This window comes from Amblyraja radiata, chromosome 22 (genome assembly GCF_010909765.2).
Source record: "Amblyraja radiata isolate CabotCenter1 chromosome 22, sAmbRad1.1.pri, whole genome shotgun sequence".
NCBI classification, from domain to species: domain Eukaryota; kingdom Metazoa; phylum Chordata; class Chondrichthyes; order Rajiformes; family Rajidae; genus Amblyraja; species Amblyraja radiata.
Window position 1 is genome coordinate 33,667,396 of NC_045977.1, and position 27,268 is coordinate 33,694,663.

Here is a 27,268-nt window from a genome sequence, read left to right on the forward strand (position 1 = left end):
AGGGTTTAGCTATCAAGTATGCAGAGGTCAGTAAGTAGGTGGTGGACTGTGGGAAGTTGTAAAGCGATACAAAGATGCTGCATTTAGAGAGCGGAGTGACGGGGAGAATCGGAGAAGCCGTTTTGAAATGGAGAATTGGCAAGAAATCGGGTTCATTCAAGGGACTGCTATCATTCCCCATCAGTCTTATGTTGAGCAATGCAGCTACCTTCATTATGCTTGCCACCTAGGGTGGGACGGTGGCACAGCAGTAGGTACAGCCTTGCAGCGCCAGAGACCAGGTTTGATCCCGACTACGGGTGCTGAATGCATAGAGTTTGTATGTTCATCCTGTGGCCTGCGTGGGTTTCCTCCCACACTCCAAAGACGACAGGTTTGTAGGTTAATTGGCTTGGTAGAAATATTAAATTGTCCCTAGTGTGTGTAGGATAGTGTTAGTGTGCGGGGATCGCTGGTTGGGCTGAAGGGCCTGCTCCCCGCGCTGTGTCTCTAAACTGAACAAAAAAACGAAACTATTGATAAACTTCACTTTGTACGTGCCATGATCTTCTCAGGTTGGGTTCTGAGGGGGAATTAATACCTGTAACAACCCAACCAGACGGTCCAACTGAGAGATTCAGGGAAACGGCAAAACCTAATCCAGTCCAATATATAAAAACATCATGGATTACTGCATAGCATTAAAGGAAAACAAATAGCAACAGGTGTATGTGTCAAAGCTGGTATTGAACTTAACACCTTATTAGCAAGAGATTATGTTTGTTATGAAGATTCGGTAGGAATCGCTACCTTACAAATTGGTAGTAAAGAAGGCAAATGCAATGCTAGCGTTTATCTCGAAAGGACTAGAATATGAAAACAAGGTTGTAATGCTGAGGCTCTATAAGTCCGATCGCATTTGGACTATTGTCAGCAGTTTTCGGTCCCACATCGGAGCAAGGATGTGCTGGCGTTGGAGAATGGTCCCAGGAATGACCAATACGATGAGCGCTTGATGAAATTGGGCCTATATAGAAGCCTGGAGTTTAGAAGGATGAGAGGCAGGGATCTCATTGAAACTTACCGAATAGTGAAAGGCCTGGATAGATTGGATGTGGAAAGGATGTTTCCACTAGTGCGAGAGTCTAGGACCAGAGGTCATAGCCTCAGAATAAAAGGACGTTCCTTTAGGAAGGAGATGAGGTGGAATTTCTTCAGCCAGTCGGTTGAGAATCTGTGGAAGTAATTAACACAGAAGGCTGTGAAGGCCAAGTCAGCGGATGTTTTTAAAGCAGAGTTTGATAGATTTTTGATTAGTATGGGTGTCAGGGATTATGGGGAGAAGGCAGGAGAATGGGGTTGATCAGCCATGATTGAATGGCGGAGTACACTTGATGGGCCGAATGGCCTAATCCTGCTCCAAAAACTTCTGAATTTATGAAGATAGACACAAAATGCTGGATTGACTCAGTGGGGCAGGGCAAGCAGCACCTCTGGAGAAAAGGAATAGGTGATGTCTCGGGTCAGAACCCTTGTGTATCATTTTATTTGAAGAGCAAGAGTCAACAGTGTTTTATTGTCATGTGTCCCAGATAGAACAATGAAATTCTTACTTGCGGCAGTACAACAGAATATGTAAACATAGTACATTGTAAACAATATAATAAACGAGAAAAAAAAGTTTAGCGTGTGTGTATATATATACACATATACATGCACGCACGCACGACAAAACCAATGTTCCCAGGTCTATGTAGTTCAGAGCTTATTTGGAGGTTGTTGTGTTTATTAGCCTGATGGTCGTAGGAAAGATGAATATCAAAGAATTGCAGCATTTTATCATTCCAGTTGTAGAATTGTCCGATAACAGTCGGACCACCGTGCAGCCAACAACTTGACTGAGTGTACACAAAAAAGCTGGAGAAACTCAGCAGGTGCAGCAGCATCTATGGAGCGAAGGAAATAGGCAACGTTTCGGCCCGAAACGTTGCCTATTTCCTTCGCTCCATAGATGCTGCTGCACCCGCTGAGTTTCTCCAGCTTTTTTGTGTACCTTCGATTTTCCAGCATCTGCAGTTCCTTCTTAATCAACTTAACTGAGTGGTTTCAAGCACAATTGTGCCAAAGGGGAAAGCAGATTTGCATCTCAAAGAGTGACATTGTACTCTGTTAAAGATAGGTTATACTTCTGATTTACCATGAAAGGAGCTTCCAAGACAAAATACAAGTGCACTTGTGATAAGGGGCGAGCACAAACGTGTTTCTTGACAAGTAGAAACAGTTCAAATGTAGTCGTTTGATATCTTGTACCGCTTCACGACATATTTCATTCGTGCATTTGATCTTTATCGCGTTCCAAATTAAAAGTTGAAGTGGATAAGCAACATTTTTTTTCCCCTTGGAATTATCCACTAGAATATTGGAAGCCACGTATCACTTTAGTACCTTTCAAGGGTTTCCTGAGGTTTTCTGTCACCTTTCTGCTTTATTATACTCACGCAGACAGAGATACAGTGAGAAACTCTTGTGTTTAAGAAGGAACTGTAGATGCTGGAAAATCGAAGGCACACAAAAATGCTGGAGAAACTCAGCGGGTGCAGCAGCATCTATGGAGCGAAGGAAATAGGCAACATTTCGGGCCGAAACGTCGCCTATTTCCTTCGCTCCATAGATGCTACTGCACCCGCTGAGTTTCTCCAGCATTTTTGTGTACCTAGTGAGAAACTCTTGTTTAGTGCACTGTCCAGTTAAATAATACCATGCACTAGACTTTAGAGATACAGCACGGATACAGGCCCTTCGGCCCACTGAGTCCACACTGTCCAGAGATCCATGAACATTAACACTATCCTACACACCAGGGACAATTTTTTTTTTTTTTACCAAAGCCAATTAACCTACTAACCTTGAGTTGGAAGGAACTGCAGATGCTGGTTTCAACTGAAGATAGGCACAAAAGGCTGGAGTAACTCAGCAGGACAGGGAGCACCTCAGGAGAGAAGGAATCGGTGACGTTTCGGGGCGAGACCCTTCTTCAGACCAGGGGTTCTCCAGTCTGAAGAAGGGTCTCAACCCGAAACTTCACCCATTCCTTCACGCAAGGGATGCTGCCTGTCCCGCTGAGTTAGTCCAGCTTTTTGTGTCTAACCTACAGCTTTGCGTGTTTGGAGTGTGGGAGCAAACCGGAGCACCTGGGGAAAATGCACACAGTCACAGGGAGAACATACAAACTCCATATAGACAACACCCACAGTCAGGATAGATCCCGGGTCTCTGGCGCTGTAAGGCAGTGACTCTAGCACTGTGTCACTGTGCCTCCCTAGATCACTAGTAAGAGTGGAATGATTGTACAAGTTAACACAGTCTACCATCACTAATACGGACCTCATTACAAGGCATTTGGGTTATAGTGGACGGTGTGCTCCCACTGTAATCAGGCCACACTGTCTCTTTAAGATCACAGGCTCTCGTTACACTGCGGGAGGCCATTGAAATTGGCAAGCAATTGCCTCGATCAACATGTGCATCGATGAAGGACTTAAAGTGCTGGAGTAACTCAGCAGGTCAGGCAGCATCTCTGGAGATGCTGGAGTCATACAGCGGGGAAACAGGCCCTTCGGCCCACCTTGCCCACACTGGCCCATACAGAGGTGAAACAAGCCCTTCGGCCCACCTTGCCCACACTAGTCCCATCTGCTGAGTTTAGCACATATCCCTCTAAACCGGTCCTTATCATAGGATAGGTGACATTTCGGTTGAGAAATGGAAGATAGAAGTTTCGGACCACCATGAGGCCAAGACCCGCAGTGGTGCCAAGTGATGTAGTTCCAACGTTCACCGCCTCCCCGGTCATTATGAGGCCGGGACCACCGAAGCTGCCGCCGAAACGTTTGGTTCCCTCCCATACTCCAAAGACGTACAGGTTTGTAGGTTAATTGGCTTGGTATAAATGTAAATTGTCCCTAGTGTGTGTAGGATAATGTTAGTGTGCGGGGATCATTGGTCGGTGCAGACTCCATGGGCCGAAGGGCCTGTTTCTGCACTGACTTTAAAAATAAGTATAAAGCCATGTAAGGCATTATATATTATGTATTTACTGCTTAATTTTTAAATAAATGCATACGTTCATGGAATTAATGGTATGATTAAGTTGCATTCTTCCCAGTTAAGGTGGAAACTGTTGCAATGTGAGTTGATCAATTGTAATCCATTAATAGTCAGAATAATCGCAAACCATTTTGTTCTACAGAGGTACAGCTGACTGGTTTGGGGTTAGCAAGGATAGCGATACCACCCAAAAATGGCAGAGGAAGAGCCTGCGACACTGCAGCCAGAGGTACGGCAAGCTTAAATCACATGTCATCCGTGAGATGGAGCTACCAAGCCAAGACAACATCTCACTCACCAGCACTGAAACCCCCCCACCTCTCTATGTGGGGCAGCAGTTTGGCATGCAGAAGGTAAGCCCTTGTGATGGTGACATCTATTTATGGTTAGTGCTATTGGCCAATGTAAAGGTAAATGGGAGATGGGTGAATAGTGGGCGGCACGGTGGCGCAGGAGTAGAGATGCTGCCTCACAGCGCCAGAGACGCTTGTTCGATCTTGACTACTGGTGCTGTCGGTACGGAGTTTGTACCTTCTCCCTGTGACCGCATTAGTTTTCCCTGGGCGCTCCAGTCTCCTCCTACACTCCAAAGACGAACAGGTTTGTAGATTAATAGGCTTTGTAAAAATTGTAAATTGTCCCTGGTGTGTAGGATAGTGCTAGTGTGTAGGGATGGCTGGTTGGCACAGATTCAGTGGGCTGAAGGGCCTGTTACCGTGCTGTATCTCTAAACCTCTATCTTCTATTTCTCAATGATTCCAACACCAACAACCACCTTCTACTTGAAGGTCAAATGTAAATTTCAATTTGTTGTGAATGTGGGTTTCTGCTTTAACATTTGATGATATTGCTCGCAGCCCAATGGGATCTTTAAATTTTGGGGAAAGAAAACCTACAGTATCTCTGTATCAAAACTTTTAACCAGATGTTGCAGTGGTGTTTTGGGAGCATTTAGCTACATTCAACACTGCCTTGTGTTCCGATGCAAACAGCATATTAATATTGTTAGTTTAGTTTGGAGATACAGAGTGAAAACAGGCCCATCGGCCCACCGAGTCCGCACCGACCAACGATCCTTCTGAACCTTCTGAATTTTGTAGTCGGCAGGGCAGTACTCTGCATATCGCCAACTAATATTTTATCACGCCAATTTTATCAAGCCAGTTTGCACAAGCCAATTAACCTACAAACCTGTACGTCTTTGGAGTTCTCGGAGAAAACCCACGCAGATCACGGGCAGAACGTACAAACTCCATACATCATAGTCGGGATCGAACCCGGGTCTCTGGTGCTGCATTTTGCTGTAAGGCAGCAACTCTACCGCTGTGCCACCGTAATTGCCCACTAGATCCCCGCACACTAGCACGATCCTACACACACTAGGGACAATTTTACATTTATACCAAGCCAATTAACCTACAAATTAACCTCTACATCTTTGGATTGTGGGAAGGAACCAGAGCTCCTGGAGAAAATCCACACAGGTCACGGGGAGAACGTGCAAACTCTGTGCAGACAAGACCCCATAGTCAGGATTGAACCCGGGTCTCTGGCGCTTTAAGCAGCAACAGTGCCCCCGTGACACCCTCTAATTGTTGCTCTGACAATGTCAAAATCAAATAATTTAATAGCCTGGGTAGACAAAAGTGCTGGAGAAACTCAGCGGGTGCAGCAGCATCTATGGAGCGAAGGAAATAGGCGACGTTTCAGGCCGAAACCCTTCTTCACAGTCTGAAGAAGGGTTTTGGCCCGAAACGTTGCCGATTCTGAAGAAGGGTTTCGGCCCGAAACATTGCCTATTTCCTTCGCTCCATAGATGCTGCTGCACCCGCTGAGTTTCTCCAGCACTTTTGTCTACCTTCGATTTTCTAGCATCTGCAGTTCCTTCTTAAATAATTTAATAGCCTGATGTGTATAGCTGGATAGTAGTGAGGGAACTTTTTATTTTTGACTGACGGCTTGGTTATTCATTTGTAGAGTCATAGAGTGATACAGCTGGCAAACAGGCCATTCGGTCCAACTTGCCCACACCAACCAACATGTCCCAGCGACACTAGCCCCAACTCCGTGCGTTTGGCCCATATCCTTCCAATCCTGTCCTATCCATGTACCTTCCTAACACTATCCTACACACACTATGGTCAATTTATAATTGTACCAAGCCAATTGACCTCCAAACCTGTACGTCTTTGGAGTGTGAGAGGAAACTCGAGATCCCGGAGGAAACCCACACAGGTCAGGGGGAGAACGTACAAACTCCATACAGACAGCACCCGTAGTCAGGATCGTACCCGGGTCTCTGGCCCTGTAAGGCAGCAACTCTACTGCTACGCCACCGTGCTGCCCCAAGTTGCCAAGGAGACTTAACACCTTGCCAAGGAATGGCCAGGGTCATTTGATTATCCCAAGGGAACGATCATCGAAGTCAACAGTGGTCTCCATTGTGTCCTCAAACGGATCGCACAGCTTAGGAATCACGAGAGAGTGATCAACAGAATGAGCTACGTATGACTTTTGCCAACCCTGCACCAAGGATGTGGAGATATTTTCTATTGTCCCATCAGTAAGCTAACACGTGTCATAGAGTGATAGTATGGAAACAGGCCCTTCGGCCCAACTTGCCTACACCGGCCAACAATGTCCCAGCTACACTAGTCCCACTTGCCTGCGCTGGGTCCATATCCTTCCAAACCTGTCCTATCCATGCACCTGTCTAACTGTTTCTTAAACAAATGGATAGTCCCAGCCTCAACTACCTCCTCTGGCAACTTGTCCCATACATCCACCACCCTTTGTGTGAAAAAGTTACCCCTTGGATTCCTATTAAACCTTTTCCCCTTCACCTTGAACCCATGTCCTCTGGTCCTCGATTCCCCTCCTCTGGGCAAGAGACTCTCTGCATCTAAATAGTGATATTGTGTCGTTCTGCGTCTGTTGCACAGCAGGTGCCGTGTTTCCACTGAGGAATTGCCAATAAATCATTTAAAACCTAATTAGCTTCCATTGATAGCGTGTCCTTCGGCTCTGAGTCTCCATGCAGTCATGGAGTCTTTGGTATTCTGTTGCTTATGTATAATCTATTACAAATTTAGATAAGACTTTTCCTATCAAGCTTACAGCCTCTTTCCACGTTACAAGCGGCGAGTTCTCGAGTCACACAGCACGCAAACAGGCCCATCTTGCCCCTGCCGACCAAGATGACCCACATACGTTAATCCCTTCTACCTGCACTAAAACTAAATGCTGACTGTTTCCTAACAAATTACCAGTGCTCAATACTGACATCTATAATGTAGGAATTCAAAACAGCGAAATGAGGCCATTGCTCAATCTTATCTACACCATTCATAAACACAAAGTCCTGAAAAAGGTTAGACCTTGTTTTATAGAGCTGTATTTATTTATTTGTCTCCTAGAGGCATGTCCTGTCACAGGAATACAGTGTCGGATGCTGTGGTCCAGTGGGAATTTAGCTATTTTATAATCTCCATTTAAAACTCAGCGTATTTTTGTTAAGTATTCGTCCAACTGGAAGTTTGGAAGTTTCCTTTGGTTGCAGCTTGCCAATTTTGAAAGTTATAAAGGGCAGTTTAAATAATCAGGCTGCGAATTAGTTCTCAAACTTTATAACTATCTCTTGTTCTGAATGTAAAACCACAAGGGAATCGTATCCAGAACTAATATGAGCATCAGGTTAAAGATAAACGGCAGAGGGGGAAATGGGGAAAGCAGATGAGAGTTTGTAAGCCAGAACAGGTCCACCACCGATTTTTTTTTTTTTTTCCTCATTTTTTTTTCTTCTGGCTCCCGTGGTTCCACAGCCCTTTCTCGATTCTCTGTTTTGCCGGACCAACAGAGGTCACTGCCTTTGAGAGGAATTGACCGATACTGGGACGGTCAGCCTGCGACGTCAGGGGGCCGTGAAGCCAGCCCGCAAAATCGGTTGTGGAAGTCGGCCATGGAACGGATCTTCCGACTCCAGCCGGGCTGGAGCTCCAGACCCCCGGCCACGGGGCAAATTCGTCCCACCGATCTGACACCCAAGTCCCGATGAGGTTGATTAGCTAAAAGGATTTGAGTATAGGAGCAGGGAGGTTCTACTGCAGTTGTACAGGGTCTTGGTGAGACCACACCTGGAGTATTGCGTACAGTTTTGGTCTCCTAATCTGAGGAAGGACATTCTTGCCATAGAGGGAGTACAGAGAAGGTTCACCAGACTGATTCCTGGGATGTCAGGACTTTCATATGAAGAAAGACTGGATAGACTCGGCTTGTACTCGCTAGAATTTAGAAGATTGAGGGGGGATCTTATAGAAACTTACAAAATTCTTAGGGGGTTGGACAGGCTAGATGCAGGAAGATTGTTCCCGATGTTGGGGAAGTCCAGAACAAGGGGTCACAGTTTAAAGATAAAGGGGAAATCTTTTAGGACTGAGATGAGAAAAACATTTTTTACACAGAGAGTGGTGAATCTCTGGAATTCTCTGCCACAGAAGGTAGTTGAGGCCAGTTCATTGGCTATATTTAAGAGGGAGTTAGATGTGGCCCTTGTGGCTAAAGGGATCAGGGGGTATGGAGAGAAGGCAGGTACAGGATACTGAGTCGAATGATCAGCCATGATCATATTGAATGGCGGTGCAGGCTCGAAGGGCCGAAGGGCCTACTCCTGCACCTATTTTCTATGTTTCTATGAGATCGGCCGCCTCACCTGGCCTCTGCGCCACATCTTCCAGGGGGGACTTCCGGGGGGGGGGGGGGGGGGGGGGGGAGGCATTTCAAGTGCATTTTGTCCGTGTTAAAGGAGGTGCCGGACCGCCAGTTGCCGGAAAATCTGGTGGACATATACAGCATAAATGATAGTTCAACACTTGCATGGACATATTCTGGAAGAAAGATTAAATCTATGAAATGGCATTAAACTTTTTCTAGACACTCCACACCACTTAATGTGCGGTGAAGTACTGTTGAAGTGTCGTCACAGTTGATACATGTGGACCTAGTTGGCATGGAGTGAGCTCAGGGACTTAGCAGAGTGAATGTAACTAGGTGATCTGGCCTTCGATAACATTGAATGACAGGGTTCATTGGCCAGTACACATAAGTTAAAGGGGTTTCTTGAATTTCTTATTCAACCATTCCGTTCCATGCACTACATATCTCTAAAACTATAACACTGAAACAAAGCATGTTTTTAATTTTGTTGCATTACAAGCCACTTTTGGTCTAGTATTTCAGAGCTGCTGTAACATGTGATCAGGGGTTTAATGAAAAGTTTGATGCAGACCCTCAGTGACTGGAATGGCTCCCAGAATTGTCAGACGTAGGCCGTGAATGTTTGGTGGAGTCCACCAGCTAACGGCCAAAAGTATTCCCAAGCAGCCAGAAATTGGACCGAATCCAAGAGGAACATGCAGCACACTCTCCATCGCCTGGCTGACTAAACTGTCTCCGTGCACGGGCGGCATGGTGGCACAGCGGTAGAGTTGCTGCCTTACAGCGCTTGGAGCGCCGGAGACCCGGGATCCATTCCGACTGAGGGTGCTGTCTGTACGGAGTTTGTACCTTCTCCCCGTGACCGTGTGGGTTTTCTCCGCGATCTTCCCCCATACTAAAACCCCTGCCCCACGGTACGCGTCCATTCCAAGAGTTCTCCCGAGTTTGCCCTGATTCGAACTCGGAGATTTACGATAATGGCCACTCGTCAGTACTCGGGGCTTTCGTGGACATTTTTCATCATGTTGAAAAATCTTCACGAGTCTTCCCGTGCTTACCTGCTGGTAGCGAGTCTTCCCGAGTACCTGCCGTTAGCGCTAAGAGACTGCCCCGAGCTCCGACGTACCCGCTACGTTCATTCTCCGTGTTTACCACAAGTTTGATTTTTTTTCAAACTCGGGAGAGCTCTTGGAATGAACTCGCATCGTGGGACAGGGCTATAAGGGATGGGCCGTTTAGGACTGAGGTGAGGAAAACCGTTTTCACCCAGAGTTGTGAATCTGTGGAATTCTCTGCCACAGGAGGCCAATTCACGGGATGTTTTCGATAGAGAGTTAAATATAGCTCTCAGGGCTAACAGAATCAAGGGAAATGGGGAGAAAGCAGGAACGGGGTACTGATTTTGGATGATCACCCCTGATCATATTGAATGGCGGTGCTGGCTCGACGTGCTGAATAGCCTACTCCTGCACCTATTTTCTATGTTTTCCTCCCACACTCCAGAGATGTACAAGCTTGCAGGTTAATTGGCTTGGTATAAGTGTAAATTGCCCCTAGTGTGTGTGGGGTACTGTTAATGTGCGGAGGTCGCTGGTCGGCATGGACTCGGTGGGCCGAAGGGCCTATTTCCCTGCTGTACCTCTAAACTAAACTGTTGCCCACCACCTGGTTTTGAGATTACTGTGGGCTGGAAACTGAGTGAGTTTCAAGTAGCAGCGGGTTTTAGTTTCTAATTGGCAAAGTCGCTCTGGAATTTTGATCAGTAAATTGGCCAGTGATTATTCGAGCTGCCTGATCTCCATCCAAGGCAACCTACTTTGATTCAAGTAATTCAAGGCCACGCACTTGGCTGCCAATTTCATCGAGGTGCCGCAGTGTTATACTGGCCGCAAACATCAGCTACCGTGGCAACGCTTCCCTCAGATGTTCTTGACGTATGGAAAAGCCCGCTCCCGGGAATTTCCTCTCACAGATTACAGGCATAGTCATAGAGACATGCAGCATGGAAGCAGGCCCAACTTGCCCACGCCGACCAAAATGCCCCTATTCTATGCATGCACCTGTCCACATGTCTCTTAAACATTATGATAGTACCTTCCTCAACTGCATCTTCCGGCAGCTCGTCTCATAAACCCACCATCCTTTGTGTGTTAAAAAAAAAAAAATTCCCTCGGGTTCCTATTAAATCTTTCCTACCTCACCTTAAACCACTGTTCTCTGGTTCTTGATTCGTCTACTCTGGGCAAATTACCCTGTGCATTTATCTGATCTATTCCTCTCATGATTTTGTACTCCCCTCTAAGATCACCCCCTCATCCTGCTGTGCTCCAAGGAATAAAGTCCTAGCCTGCCCAACCTCTCTCCCTATCACTCAGACCCTCATGTCCTGGCAACATACTCGTAAATCCTCTGCGCCCTTTTCAGCTTGACAATATCTTTCCTGTAGCATGATGGCCAAAACTGAACACAATACTCTAAATGTGGCCTCGCCAACGTCCTATCCAACTGTAACATGACCACTTTGGACATAAATCCTGAAATGCAAAAAAACCCGCTTAAAATGATTGCTTCCTGTCAGATATTCTTTAAGTTATACTATTGATCTAGATTAGAATTTTGTGTCCAATGTTGATTCATAGATGCAGCTGGAAACAGCCTTTAGGTCCTCACTGACCACCTGTTCACACCTGTTCTATGTTATTCCACTACCACATCCACTCCCCAAAATACTCGGGGCAATTTACAGAGGCCAATTAACCTCCAAACATGCACACCTTTGGGATATTGGAGGAAACCGGAGCACCCGGAAGAAGCCTACGCGGACACAGGGAAACAGAGCAAACTCCACAGCACCCGAGGCCGGGTTCGAACCCAGGTCTCTGGTGCTGCGAGGCATCGGCTCTACAAGCTGCGCCATTCTACCACCCCTCTCTGTGAAGCATCTGAGTGTGAATTACAACTTTGATTGGAACATGAAGCAGATGATGGCAAATAGGTGGCCCTTTTCTATACTCTGCTGGATTTTCAACCAGTCTTGCACCCAGACAGCATTTAAACCCCTGGGTTTGCTGGGACTGTTATCTTAAAGTGCAGGTCATTGGCGTTCTATTAATCTATATTTATGTAGGATAATTGTTCAGTCACTGCTAAATGAAAAGTGAAGGCATTTTGCATTTTCTTTCAGAGAAATACTAGTGTTTCTCCCCCCTCCGTCCCCGCAATTAATATTTATTGTTGAATTCTTCCTTTGTCTGTATTTTTTAAATGTGCAAAACGTGAAAAGCATCAGAAAATGCCAGAAACACTCAGCAGGTCATGCAGCATCTGTTGGAAAAGAATCATAGAAAATAGGTGCAGGAGTAGACCATTTGGCCCTTCAAGCCAGCACCACCATTCAATATGATCATGGCTGATCATCCTAAATCAGTACCCCGTTCCTGCTTTCTCCCCATATCCCTTGATTCCGTTAGCCCCAAGCGCTAAATCTAACTCACTCTTGAATACATCATTCCAACAGTTAATATTTCAGATCAGAGACTACATTAATGTTCTCAACATGGCGTAAGCTTCTGTGTAAACAGGCATTGCCATTTTATTGAAAGACATTGCGTAGGAAGGAACTGCAGAAGCTGGTTTACACCAAACTTGCTGATGTAACTCAGTGGGTCAGGAAGAAAAACCTTGTTGCGTCAGTGTGAAAAAAGATGTAAAAGACGATCCATTGGGATTTGGATGTGGCTGTTCAAAATAGTTTGTTTGCACCAAAATACAACTTTAAAGCAAAGTTGTCTCGGCAGTGTCATTTTCAGTTTGCATTTTGTAGTTGATCATCTCTGTGTGTTGATGATCCAAAGCCAACTCGGGCAGCTGCCATTGGGGAACCTTTACACTAATCATTCTGCCCTTTGCCACCCTTGTACAGTCAGTCAGTTTTAATCCTATCCAGTCCATTCCTGTGCATTCTGCTCTAGTTTTACAGCTGTCTATTACTGTGGGGCTTGTAATTATAGACACTAAATGTATGCGTGTCTTAGTTGACACTGGAGTAACTCAGCGGGTCAGGTTGCATCTGTGGAGAAAAAGAATAGGTAACGTTTCGGTTTGAAAGGGAAATGTGAGATATGGAAAGTAAATGGAACAAATGAATGAAAGATGTGCTATAAGTAGCAATGTACAAGGAAAGATGGAGCCCACAATGTTCCATTGTTGGCTGTGGGGCAGGTGATAACGAGTTTTAATTTTGGCGAAACAACGTAGAAAAAGGCCCTTCGGACCACTGAGTCTGCACCGACCAGCACACTAACACGACCCTACACGCACAAGGAATCATTTATATTTATACCAAGCCAAGTAACCTACAAGAATCGAGTTGACCCAAAACGTCACCCATTCCTTCTCTCCAGAGATGCTGCCTGTCCCGCTGAGTTATTCAAGTTCAAGTGAGTTTATTGTCATGTGTCCCTGTATAGGACAATGAAATTCTTGCTTTGCTTAAGCACACAGAAAATAGTAGGCATTTACTACAAAACAGATAAATGTGTCCATATACCATGATATAAATATATACACACATGAATAAATAAACTGGTAGTGCAAATAACAGAAAGTGGTTGCTAATAATCAGAGTTTTGTTCCGAGCCAGGTTTAATAGCCTGATGGCTGAGGGGAAGTAGCTATTCCTGAACCTGGTTGTTGCAGTCTTCAGGCTCCTGTACCTTCTACCTGAGTTACTCCAGCATTTTGTGTCTAGCTTTGGTTTAAACCAGCATCTGCAGTTCCTTCCTACACAATTAACTTACAAACCTGTATGCCTTTGGAGTGTGGGAGGAAACCCATGTAGGTCACGGGGAGATGTTACAAACTCCGTACAGGCAAGCACTTGCAGTCAGGATCGAAGCTGGGTTCTCTGGCGCTGTAAGGCTGCAACTCTACCGCTATGCCATATACAGACAGTGTTGTGTTGATGTTGCCTGACCCGCTGAGTCGCTCCAGCTGTTTGTGTCTGTCTTTGGTGTAAACCAACATCTGCAGTTCCATCCTACACGTGCTTGTAATAATGCCAATGTACTGATTACACAACAAAAACCTTGCATTTTACTGCTGCTGCTCTTGCCTAAGGGTTTGTTTGTTTTTGTGTGGTTTGGTTTCTCCCATCTCGCCCCCTTCTCCCCCCCATGGATTCATTTTTTCCGAAACCTAAACCACCAAATCTTTTCCGTTAAACAAGAAGGATTTTTAAAGGTAGACAAAAATGCTGGAGAAACTCAGCGGGTGAGGCAGCATCTATGGAGCGGAGGAAATAGGCAACATTTCGGGTCGAAACCCTTCGGTTTCGACCCGAAATGTTGCCTATTTCCTCCGCTCCATAGATGCTGCCTCACCCGCTGAGTTTCTCCAGCATTTTTGTCTACCTTCGATTTTTCAGCATCGGCAGTTCCTTCTTAAACAAAGGATTTTTAAAGGGTTGCCTCTACACCTAAAACTTGGCAGGGCTTTGGGTTAGTCGTTGGGAAAGGAAAGCTGTGTAGGAAGGAACTGGAGATGATGGTTTAAACCGAAGACAGACACAAAAACTGGAGTAACTCAGCGTGTCAGGCAGCATCTTTAGAGAAAATAGACAATAGGTGCAGGAGTAGGCCATACTGCCCTTCAAGCCAGCACCGCCATTCAATGTGATCATGGCTGATCATCCCCAATCAGTACCCCGTTCCTGCCTTCTCCCCATATCCCCTGACTCTGCTATCTTCAAGAGCCCTATCTAGCTCTCTCTTGAAAGCTTCCAGAGTACCGGCCTCCACAGACCTCTGAGGCAGAGAATTCCACAGACTCACAACTGTGAAAAAGTTTTTCCTCATCTCCGTTCTAAATGGCTTACCCCTTATTCTTAAACTGTGGCCCCTGGTTCTGGACTCCCCCAACATCGGGAACATGTTTCCTGCCTCTAGCGTGTCCAAACCCTAATATGTTGCAATAAGATTCCCTCTCATCCTTCTAAATACCAGAGTATACAAGCTCAGCTGCTCCATTCTCTCATCAAATGGCATTCCCGCCATCCCGGGAATTAACCTTGGGAACCTACACTGCACTCCCTCAATAGCATGAATGATCTTCCTCAAATTTGGAGACCAAAACTGCACACAATACTCCAGGTGTGGTCTCACTAGGGCCCTGTACTACTGCAAAAGGACCTCTTTGCCCCCATACTCGACTCCTCTTGTTATGAAGGCCAACATCCATTCGCTTTCTTCACTGCCTGCTGTACCTGCATGCTTACTTTCATTAAGTGATGCTCTCCAGAGATACTGCCTGACCTGCTGAGTTACCAGCTTTTTGTGACCAGCTTGGGAACGGAAAGCTGTTGCAGCCCAGCGCATTTTTGTCTTGAATCCTGTTTTCTTTTCTTAAACTCTCTTTTTCTTGTTATTGCGATCCTTTAATGACTTGTAACTTGTAAGTAATCCTCACAGTGACTTGTGCTGCTCTTTGCTCTGCCCTATTAATTTATAGTAATGATTTCCTTTAAATAAGAACATTTTGTGCATAGAAAAAATCTTAATAGTTTCCATACTATCCTTTTATTGCACTTATTTTAGTCTGGCCAGCTGTTATGTTTTAACAATTTAACTGTTTAGCTGTAAGCATGTTTCCTCTCTGTCTGCGAATAGCTGCCTATTTTCCAACGGTTGTGAGTGTATCAGGCTTTCAGCATTAAAGAACAGTCGGTAATTAATGACTGAAAAATCTTTCGTCCACTTGATACGATCTTCCTTAAGGTATCTAAGGCTACAGCCGATTCTGAAGCGGGAAATTGGGAAGTAAAGGCGATTGTGATGTGTTTATCTGCTGGCAATTTGAAAGATTCCGCCCCGGAGTGTGTCAATACGTTGGAATGAAGTCTTCAATCCAGAGTGTAATCTTGTGGCACTGCAGGAACAATGCAATCACTTTCCTGTTGCCTTTATCACTTGGTTCTGCTTTCCATAAGAGATCATCTGGCTGCAGTATATAAGAGGGGGATTGTTGTTAGAATGGGGGAGGTGGGCGGTGGACTCGAGAGATAGGAATAATTACATGCTGGTGAGACTGTTCTTCGTTCACTTAAACACTCATACTTTTTGTTTAGTGTGTTAACAAGAGTCGCAGCTCGCTTTAATCCCCTCCATGTTGCAAGCACACTAATTGGAGGGCAGGGGAATGGGGAGGAGAGAGAATCTGAATGAGTCGGACGAGGAGAAAAGACAAGCTAGAAGGAATAGTTTAAAGTGTCCGCGCGGGCTAAAGCAAACCAAACTCTGAGGCTTATTGCTGGAGGGAGGGTTGAACTTGGCTCAGGCCTTGATTAGCCTCTCCAAGTACTGTGTACATTTTGGCCACCTTGTTTATTAAAATGTAGAGGCACCAGAGGGGGAAGCATGAGGGATTTGTAAGGATGATGCCCAATTGGGACAGTCTCAGGACAGGGTGAACAGGCAGGAACGGTAAGGTGCCACTGGTGGGAATATTTAAAATTGTTCAAGATTGTAATAGAATAGGAAGATGGTCCTTTTTATTAACCCTCTCCCCCCCCCCCCCCCCCCCCCCCCCCACCCCCAGAGTAAAATTTGAGCTAAAATAATAAGATTGTCAACAATAACTCAAATAGGGTATATAGAAAATAAGCTGTTTCACCCAGTGGTAGCATGGTGGCGCAGTGGTCGAGTTGCTGCCCGACAGCGCCAGAGACCCCAGTTCGATCCTGACTACGGGTGCTTGTCTGTACGGAGTTTGTACATTCTTCCCGTGACCTGCGTGGGTTTTCACCGGGAGCTCCGGTTTCCTCCCACACTCCAAAGACGTACAGGTTTGAAGGTTAATTGGCTTCTATAAATGGTAAATTGTCCCTAGCTTGTGGGAGAGTGCTAGTGCACGGGGATCGCTGGTCGGCGTGGAACCCTGGGCCGAAGGATCTGTTTCTGCGCTGTATCTCTATACTAAACCAAACTAAGCCAGAATGTAAAGAATGTGGAAATTGCTTCCACATAGACTTGTTGAGTCAGATCCTTTATACAAATATAAATAAGAGGCTAAACAAGTATGAGGGCAAGAAAAACAAAGGGTTGTACTCTTTGTTTGATTCAGTTGCCAAAAGGGATGGATTGTGGACAACTGACAAATTAATTGGCAGTGTAAGGAGCGTTATTTTTGTTTAAACTTTGAAAGGTGATTTGCACTGTTTACAAGTTTTGTGGAAGTAAACTTTTAGTTTTAAAAATAGAAGTTGATAACTAGTTGAGAAGGGGGAGTACCCAGACTGGAACTCAGATATGAACAGGTTAGTGGGACCAATGGCCTCTGTTCAGATTTTCCATAGATTCCTGAATTTCCAATTGAAACATTGCAATGAGTCTGAAGAAGGGTCACGACCTGACACGCCACCCATTCCTTCTCTCCAGTGATGCTGCCTGTCCCGCTGAGTTACTCCAGCATTTTGTGTCTACATTGTATTGAGTGCCAAGATGAGCTGAACATTGTTTTAAAGGGGAGGCACAGTGGTTAAAACAGCTGCCTCACAGCGCCAGAGACCCCGGTTCGATCCTGGCTGCAGGAGCTGGCTGTGTTTGTACACTCTCCCTGTAACCGTGTGGGTTTTCTCCGGGTGCTCTGTTTTCCTCCCACATCCCAAAGATGTACAGGTTTGTAGGCAAATTGGTGTCTGTAAATTGTCCTTAGTGTGTAGGACGCAAAAGTGGGATAACATAGAACTAGTGTAAGGGTGATCGAGAGGTCAGGTCAGTCGTCACGTGTACCGATGTACAGTGGAAAGCTTTTCAGCATAGACTCGGTGGGCCGAAGGGCCTCTTTCCACGCTGTCTCTCTAAACAGCGCAATTGAGCAACATTTTGTTTGTTGTGTTTTGCCTTTGGAATCTGGGTTGTCTTCTGGACATCTTTGGTTCTCATTGTCACCACCTTGTTTAAAGATTGAACTCAAAACAAGTCAGGCTGCTAATAGTTCCAGACTGCAATTAGTATTGTGCAGTTTTCAAGAAGGAAGATCTATTTAGATCCACGAGAAGTGGCATTTCATGCAAGTACGGAAGAGCAAATTGAAATATGAGAGAGAAACTAGAAACAGTATCTTATCTATGTGACTTTAGGAACAATTTATGGTGTACTTGTGTGGTGAATCTGTGGAATTAATTGCCACAGAAGGCTGTGGAGGCCAAGTCATAGGATATTTTTACGGCAGTGATAGATAGATTCTTGATTAGTATGGGTTTCAGGGTAATGGGGAGAAGGCAGGAGAATGTGGTCAAGATGATAGATCAGCCATGATTGAATGGCGGAGTAGGTTAGATGGGCCGAATGGCCTCATTCTGCTCCTAGATACAAGGCTAACACCATTATTATCAGACAGGGATGAAAACACAAAACGGGCAAAGTCCAGCACATTGATATTTTGCTCTCTCAGGTACTGGGCTCCATTGGCCTTGATCAACTGGGATTATCAGGTGCATGAGGTTCTGATTCGTTTGATGAAAGATTTTTCATCCTGTTCAATCCTGACTAAGGTGGCTGCCTGTATGGAGTTTGCACGTTCTCCCTGTGACCGCGTGGGTTTTCTCCGGGTGCTCCGGTTTCCTCCCGCACTCCAAAGACTCTTAACAGGCTTGCAGGTTAATTGGCTTCAGTATATCCCTCGTGTGTGTGTGTGTAGGGTAGTGCTAGTGTATGTGGCGATCGGCGCCGACTCGGTGGGCCGAAGGGCCTATATCCGCGTGGGTATCTCTCAACTACACTGAGCTCATGATTCCTGTTTAACTTGATGCAGATCGTGGACCCGCTGGCCAGGGGACGAGCATTCCGGATGGCAGACGAGAATGATGGCTACAGCGTTCCCCACACTCCCATCACGCCTGGCGCCGCTTCCCTCTGCTCCTTCACCAGCTCCCGCTCAGGACACAACCGTGTTCCCAAACGCAGGAAGAGGGAATCCGTGGCCAAAATGAGTTTCAGGGCAGCAGCGGCCCTGGTAAAGGTTAGTACAATGTGGAACTTGTTACAATGCCTTGCTTCACTGTGCCGTCATCCGTCAACAATCATCCTGCCACAACCAGAGAGCAGTGCTGCGCTACCATCTACCTCATTGGTGAACCTCGGACAATCCTTGCCCGCATTTGCTAGCTTAACCTCGCACTAAACGTTATTCCCTTATCGTGTATCTATACACTGTAAATGGCTCGATTGGAAACATGTATTGTCTTTCTGCTGACTGGATAGCAAAAGCTTTTCACTGTACCTCGGTGTACGTGACCATAAACTAAACTGAACTATCAAGAGCATTTACTGTACATTTGTGTGATAAAGTAATGGTAGTATTGTACTATCTGAATATGTAAGTAAGTTTATTGGCCAAATATTCACATACAAGGAATTTGCCTTGGTGCTCCGCCCACAAGTAACAACATGACATCCAGTGACAGTTACGAATGACTCAGAAAACACTAAACATTAATAATAATAAAACATTAAAAACACCATTGATGAAGCATGTGAACCAACAAAATACCAGATCAAAGGAGGCTACAGATTTTTGGCTGTTGAGTAGAGCAACTACTCGTGGATAAAAACTGTTTTTATGTCTGGGCTGTGGCAGCTTTGACAGTCCGGAGTTGCCTTCCAGAGGGAAGTGATTCAAAGAGTTTGTGGCCAGGGTGAGAGGGGTCAGAGATGATCTTGCCCGCTCGCTTCCTGGCCATTAGCCTGGTAGTATTGTACTATCTAGATCGGTAGCCAGGAACATTCTTAAAAGGTGTTCAGCTGCTGGATGTTCAGGGTCTGAAATGGCGATATTCTTGTTAAATGCATTCATAATGACAGCAATATTCAGGTTATGCAGTCATTATTGCTGCCACATTGGCATGTAATGCAAATTCAGCGGGTCAGGCAGCATCTCCGGAGAACATGGATAGGTGATCTTTTGGCCTTCGACAGGCTGGACCCTTCTACAATGAAAGACACAAAGTGCTGAAGTAATTCAGCGAGTCAGGCAGCATTCTGGAGAATATGGATAGATGATATATCCAGCCACCAATTGGAGCCCCTTCTCCCCCCCATCTCCATTCATCTATTACCTGCCAGGCTTTGGCCTGCATCTCCTCTCTTCCTTCCCCTCCTCCACTCCCAACACCCAGTGCGGCACGGTGGCACAGCAGTAGAGTTGCTGCCTTACTGCTCCGGCGGGCTGGGTTCATTCCTGACAACCGGTGCTGCCTGTACGGAGTTTGTACGTTCTCCCCGTGACCGTGTGGGCTTTCTCCGGGTGCTCCGGTTTCCTCCCACACTCCAAAGGCGTGCAGGTTTTGTAGGTTAATTGGCTTCGGTAAAAATTGGAAATTGTCCCTAGTGTGTAGGATAGTGTTAGTTAGCGTGCGGGGATCACTGGCCGGTGCTGATTCGATGGGCCGGAGGGCCTGTTTATGTGCTGCATATCTAAACCAAAATAAACAATCAGTCTGAGGACAATTGTTTATGCCCATGCCCATGCCCATGTTCTCCAAAGACGATGCCTGACCCGCTGAGTTACTCCAGCGTTTTGTGTCTAAATTGACCAATACTGATATAACTTCCATTCTTCCCTTTGATTTGAGAAACAATAGACAATAGTTGCAGGAGTAGGCCATTCGGCTCTTAGAGCCAGCACCACCATTCAATGTGATCATGGCTGATCGTTCCTGCCTTCTCCCCATATCTCCTGACTCCACTATCTTTAAGAGCCCTATCAAGCTCTCTATTCAAAGTATCCAGAGAACCGGCCTCCACTGCTCTCTGAGGCAGAGAATTCTGCAGACTCACAACTTTCTGTGTGAAAAAGTGTTTCCTCTTCTCCGTTCTAAATGACTTACCCCTTATTCCTAAACTGTGGCCCCTGGTTCTGGACTCCCCCAACATCAGAAACATGTTTCCTGCCTCTAGCGTGTCCAAACCCTTAATAATCTTATATGTTTCAATAAGATTCCCTCTCATCCTTCTAAAATCCAGAGTATACAAGTCACGCCACTCCTTTCTCTCAGCATATGATAGTCCCGCCATCCCGGGAATTAATCTTGTGAACCTACGCTGCACTCCCTCAATAGCAATAATGTCCTTCCTCAAATTAGGGGACCAAAACTGCACACAATACTCCAGGTGTGGTCTCACCAGGGCCCTGTACAAATGCAGAAGGACCTCCTTGCTCCTATACTCAACTTTTTGAAACAAAAATTCAAACTGCTGGTGCAAATTAATGGCCCTTTGACTCCGCAGATGTTGCTCGGGCCACCAAGTTCCTCCAGTTCCTTGTGTTTTGTTCCAAACTGCAGCATCTGCAGCCTCTTGTCTCCATTAAAAGGAGAAGTGTGTGCATAGACTACGTGTTATGCCTTCTTTTTCCCCCTTTCGGAACCACGCTGCTTTATGTTGTATTTATATCCTTCCCTGATGTTTTCATCATACATCAGGACCCGTGCCAATGTATACACGATCCCTGCACACAGCCTAATGTGCGCAATATTAGCTGAAGTGTTCACACCTTGTTATTCCTGCCCTGCAACCAGATCCCAGCTTGCAGGGGGAAAAGAAATACAGCCGTACAGAGTAGGCATCAGGCAATGTCCTGTGCTTCTAATGCACAGGACATTTGAACAGGTTTAAGGGGTCAACGAGCATTGTGAAATCCAAACCAGCCTGTTCTTGGTCTAGTAGATTTGGAGCTGTATGTGTTTGTGATAAATTGCAAGCTTAATATCTCACACCTCCAGTAAATTGAGAACAAACTCTCAACACTTACGCTCAGAAATTGGATCGGGTGCTGTCAAATTTTTTTTTGTTGTCTAATTGGAATTTAAAAAGGGATGAAACATACGTTGGTGAGGCCACATTTAGAGTATTGTGTTCAGTTCTGGGCACCGTGTTATAGGAAATATGTTGTTGTTGGAAAAGGGTGCAGAGAAGATTTTACAAGGATGTTGCCAGGACTGGAGGGTGTGAGCTATAGGGAGAGGTTGAGCAGGCCAGGACTCTGGGGCGCAGAAGGAGGAGGGGTGTATAAATTCATGAGAGGAATAGATCGGGTGAACGCCCAGGGGAATAGAGAACCAGAGGGCGTACGTTTAAGGTGAAGGGGGATGATTTGAGAGGAATCTGAGGGGTAACTTTTTCTTGCAAAGAGTGGTGGGTGTATGTAACGAGCTGCCGGAGGAGATTGTTGAGGCTGAAACTATCACAACATTTGGACCAGTTAGAGGGATATGGGCCAAGTGCCCATAAAAATGTTTCTTAAATGTTTCGTAAACCTGCCACAATTACCTCCTATGGCAGCTCGTTCCATGCACTCACCACCCTTTGTGTGAAAAAGTTACTCCTCGGGTTCCTATTAAATCTTTCCTCCCCCCTTCACCTTAAACCTATGTCCTCTGGTTTTCATGGTCCTGAAGTCTGAAGAAGGGCCCGACACAAAACATCACCCATCCACGTTCTCCAGAGATGCTGTCTGACCTGCTGAATCACTCTGGTATGTTCTGTCCTTTGCAGACATTACTGAATTGAACTTGACGTGGTTTCAGAAAGCACTGCTGAAGTATCCCCAATCATGAGTTACTTAATATAGTTTAGAGAAACAGGCCCTTCGGCCCACAGAGTCGGCATCGACCAGTGATCCCCACACATTAACACTACCTTACACACAATCGGGACAATTTAACATTTATACCAAGCCAATTAACCTACAAACCTGTACGTCTTTGGAGTGTGGAAGGAAACTGAAGATCTCGAAAACCCACGCAGGTCACGGGGAGAATGTACAAACTCCGTACAGACAGTGCCCGTAGTCAGGATCGAATCCGGGTATCTGGCACGATCAGGCAGTGGCCCTACCGCTATGCCACCGTGCCTCCCACCTGAACTGCAACTCACGAGTTTCCAACCACTCTTGCAGGGGCGCTCTCTCAGGGAAGGTACGACGCGGCGGGCTCAGAGGCGCAGCTTCACCCCCGCCAGTTTTGCGGAAGAAGAAACAGTGGATTTTCCAGATGAGTTGGACACCTCGTTCTTTGCAAGGGTGAGTGAGCCGCCTTACATGTAATAAAACACAAGCATTGCATCATTTGTTTTAGTGCTGGCCGAAGGCCCCGTGTGGCCCAAGGCCTCATTTCTCGCTTGCAGCTGTTTTAACAAGTTTGAGGAACATCTGATGTGAATTCGGCACGGAAATTAAGCAGCAATGGCGACCCAGCACTGACTGGTGGAATCATGTTCATGTTAATTAAACTCAGATGGAATTTGGAATTGGGTTCCTCTAAGTCAAGGGTTCCCAACCTGGGGTAAATTTCACCTACCTGGGGGGTAAAAAATTTGTTGATTCTGGATTTGTACATATTTTTTTCTCATTGACTGACTGTGTTTGCGTCTGGTATACCGGTATCTGTTCATCTTTAGTTGTTCATAAATAAGTGAAATGACATTGTTATGTGCTGTTAAAGTTACCAGGGGTAAACGGGGCAAAAAAGGTTGGGAACCCCTGCAAACATCCAGCATATGATTTTTGTTCAATTATGTAATCTTTTAACATTGAAAGATTTTCAATTGAAGTGTATCATTTGCTTAATATTTAGAATGCATTGCCTTAATTGCTGGCAAATACAGATCCAATCTTGTTTTAAATTATTTGATAGAAACAGGTTTTCAGGGAGAGAATACAGAGTATGTACAGCACAGGAACAGGCCCTTTGGCCCACAATGTTCGTGCCAAACATGATGCCAAATGAAACTAATCTCCTCTGCCTGCACATGATCTACATCCCTCTCATCCTGCATATCCATGTGCCTGTCCAAAAGCCAAATGGGACTAACTGTATTGTGCATGCCCAGGCTCACTGGTTTGAATTGGGAGACGGCAGTGGCGCAACGGTAGAGTCCGCGCCGACAAGCGATCACCCCGTACACTCGCACCATTCTACACACTGGGGACAATTTACAATTTTACCAAAGCCAATTAACCTACAAACCTTTGCGTCTTTGGAGTGTGGGAGGAGACCGGAGCTCCCGGAGAAAACCCACGCGGGTCATGGGGAGAACGTACAAACTCCACACAGACAACTTCCCGTAATCAGGAACAAACCCAGATCTCTGGTGCCGTAAGGCGGCAGTTCAACCACTGCGCCACCCTGCCGCCCCAAAACTTCCACCAACCTTTTGCCCCTGCAGATGCTGCTTGTCCGACTGAGTTTTTTTTTTAGCTGTTCATATATTTTGCTCGGATTCCCACATCTACGATCTCTTCTGTCCACATAAAATGAGCAATATCAATTATTTTTTTTAAGTAGGTTGCTGAGAATCTTCTGAAACCGTTCTCTTGCAGAAAGATGGGCTCTTCAGATTCAGATTCAACTTTAATTGTCATTGTCCGTGTACAGTACAGAGACAACGAAATGCATTTAGCATCTCCCTGGAAGAGCGACATAGCATATGATTTGAATAAATATTTACATTAGCATATATACAGACATAGTGTTTTTCCTGTGGGAGGAGTGTCCGGGGGGGGGGGGGGTGATTGGCAGTCACCGAGGTACGTTGTTGAGTAGAGTGACAGCCACCGGGAAGAAGCTGTTCCTGGACCTGCTGGTCCGGCAACGGAGAGACCTGTAGCGCCTCCCGGATGGTAGGAGGGTAAACAGTCCATGGTTGGGGTGAGAGCAGTCCTTGGCGATGCTGAGCGCCCTCCGCAGACAACGCTTGCTTTGGACAGACCCAATGGAGGGGAGCGAGGAACCGGTGATGCGTTGGGCAATTTTCACCACCCTCTGCAATGCCTTCCGGTCGGAGACAGAGCAGTTGCCATACCATACTGTGATACAGTTGGTAAGGATGCTCTCGATGGTGCAGCGGTAGAAGTTCACCAGGATCTGAGGAGATAGATGGACCTTCTTCAGTCTCCTCAGGAAGAAGAGACGCTGGTGAGCCTTCTTGATCAGAGTTGAGGTATTGTGGGTCCAAGAGAGGTCATCGGAGATGTTAACACCCAGGAACCTGAAGCTAGAAACACGTTCCACCTCCGTCCCGTTAATGTGGATGGGGGTGTGCGTGCCGCCCCTGGACTTCCTGAAGTCTACAATGAGCTCCTTGTTCTTCTTGGAGTTAAGGGCCAGGTTGTTGTCAGCGCACCATGCTGCTAAGTGCTGGACCTCCTCCCTGTAGGCCGACTCATCGTTGTTGCTGATGAGGCCAATCACCGTTGTATCATCTGCATACTTGATGATGGTGTTAGTACCATGTACAGGTGTGCAGTCATAGGTGAAGAGGGAGTAGAGGAGGGGGCTCAGCACACAGCCCTGTGGAACGCTGGTGTTCAGGGTGAGGGTTGAAGAGGTGTGCTTGTCTAACCTAACAGACTGTGGTCTGTTGGTTAGAAAGTCCAGTATCCAGTTGCAGAGGGAGGGATCAATGCCCAGGTTACCGAGTTTGGTGATCAGTTTAGATGGTATAATGGTGTTGAATGCTGAGCTGTAATCGATGAACAGCATTCTTACGTAAGTGTCTGTTGTCGAGGTGGGAGAGGGCGGAGTGAAGTGCCGTTGAGATGACATCCTCCGTACTCCTGTTCTTGCGGTAGGCAAACTGATAGCGATCCAGTGTGGGGGGTAGGCAGCTTTTGAGCTGTGCCAGGACCAGCCTCTCGAAGCACTTGGTGATGATAGGGGTAAGTGCAACTGGGCGGAAGTCGTTGAGGCTTGCCGCAGTGGAGTGTTTTGGCACTGGCACGATGGAGGTGGTTTTAAGGCACGTGGGGACAACTGCTTGGGCAAGTGACAGGTTGAAGATGTCAGTCCAGACGTCTGTCAGCTGCGCAGCACAGGCCCTGAGCACGCGCCCGGGGATGCCGTCAGGGCCAGCAGCCTTACGTGCCTTGGGATCGAAACCAAAGCCATAGTCTTCGTTGTTTTTTAACTTTGTTTATCGAAGCTGCAGAGAGACACACAGTGCTTGTGTGTTACCATGGAAATGCTCAATATCAACATATCGGGGATTTTCCCAGTGTTTTAGCCCTGAGGTAGTCACCATGGATTCCACTTGTTAGGCGTGCAGCTTTGTCAGACCAGATGACTGCACTGTCAGGAATACTCCACTGATTGGTTGCGTACCATAGCCTGATTTGCGGTGAATTCCATTGCACGCATGCCACGACGTCACTGTTTGATGTGTAGGACTGGGAGGCGCTGAGAAATTAAAAGCAACGAATATAATCTTGTTTCGATCCCAAGAGCTCATCTTTCTGCAAGAGCTTTATTCTCAACCTGCATTTTAACCTCTGTGTGCATTGGACTAGGGAGATGCTGAAAAATAGAAGCTACAAATGTAACCTTGTTCAACTCCTAACAATGTACTGATTTTTTTACATTCCTTGATGATTATTGTTAATAGTAGCGGTCGACATTAATTTAAGTTTACATAGGCACAGACTGCTCATGTCAAGCAGTCTCCAGGGCAAGAGGGATATGGGCCAAACGCAGGCAGGTGGGACTAATGTAGATGCGGCATGTTGGGCCGAAGGGTCTGTTTCCATGCTGTATGACTATGACTCTAAGATCGTGGTACAGCATGGAAACAGGCCCTTCGGCCCATTTTGTCCATGCCAGCCAAGACGCCAAGTATATATGCCAGTCCCACCTGCCTGTGTTTGGCCCATACCCCTCTAACCTTTGCTCTGTATTTGTTCAAATGCCTTTTTCTTATTGTTGTAGTACCTGCCAGACACCTCCTCTGGCAGCTGGTTCCATACACCCACCACTCTCTGGTGTGAAAGATTTGCCTCTCCTATTAAATTTTTCCCCTCTCACCGTAAACCTATGTCCTCTGGATCTTGATTCTCTCTTCCCACCCGCCCCACCCCACCCTAAAAGACTGTGCCTTCATCCTATTTATTCCTCTAATGATTTTATACGCTCCATTAAAATCACTCCTCCGCCTCTTGTGCTCCAAGGAATAAAGTCCTCGACTGCCCAACCTCTCCCTCGAGCTCAAGTCCTGGTAACATCAAGATGTCGTGCCTTTTATCAGAATGCCTTTCAGTTTCCCTTTCTCAGAATAGTTAATCTTTCGAAGAGCAGTTTATTGAGACTGGCAGCTGGTTAGCGTAAAGGAACGATACCACTGACGTTAGCCATAGTTTGTCTCCATCTGGTGGGCTTTGTGCAAGAACGAGCAATGTTGTGCAAGAACGAGCAATGTTGTGCTGGAATGTGTGCAATTGTACTACGTCAATTTATTCATAGGGTACCTGTAAAGTAGATGTGATGCACTTTGGATTTTGTACTGTTATCAAACAAAATGTAACGATGAACTGCACAGAGGTAACAAGAAGCTTGGTCAAATAGGTGGTTTGAATGAAAGATACGGCATGGAAGCTGATTCTTCGACCCAACGAGATCACACCAACCATCCGTCGCTTGTTCACA

At 46.1% G+C, this 27,268-nt stretch overlaps 1 protein-coding gene across 5 annotated transcripts in view; it reads left to right on the forward strand.

Annotated features, from left to right (window-relative positions):
• The window catches only part of rhbdf1 (rhomboid 5 homolog 1), a 150,769-nt gene that overhangs the window by 96,675 nt on the left and 26,826 nt on the right, over positions 1–27,268 (forward strand). For all 5 annotated transcript variants that reach the window (XM_033040988.1, XM_033040987.1, XM_033040989.1 and 2 more), the window contains 3 exons: positions 4,229–4,439; positions 18,610–18,816; positions 22,753–22,875. In XM_033040988.1, coding sequence (XP_032896879.1) covers positions 4,229–4,439; positions 18,610–18,816; positions 22,753–22,875 — 541 coding nt within the window. The remainder of the gene's footprint in view (positions 1–4,228; positions 4,440–18,609; positions 18,817–22,752; positions 22,876–27,268) is intronic.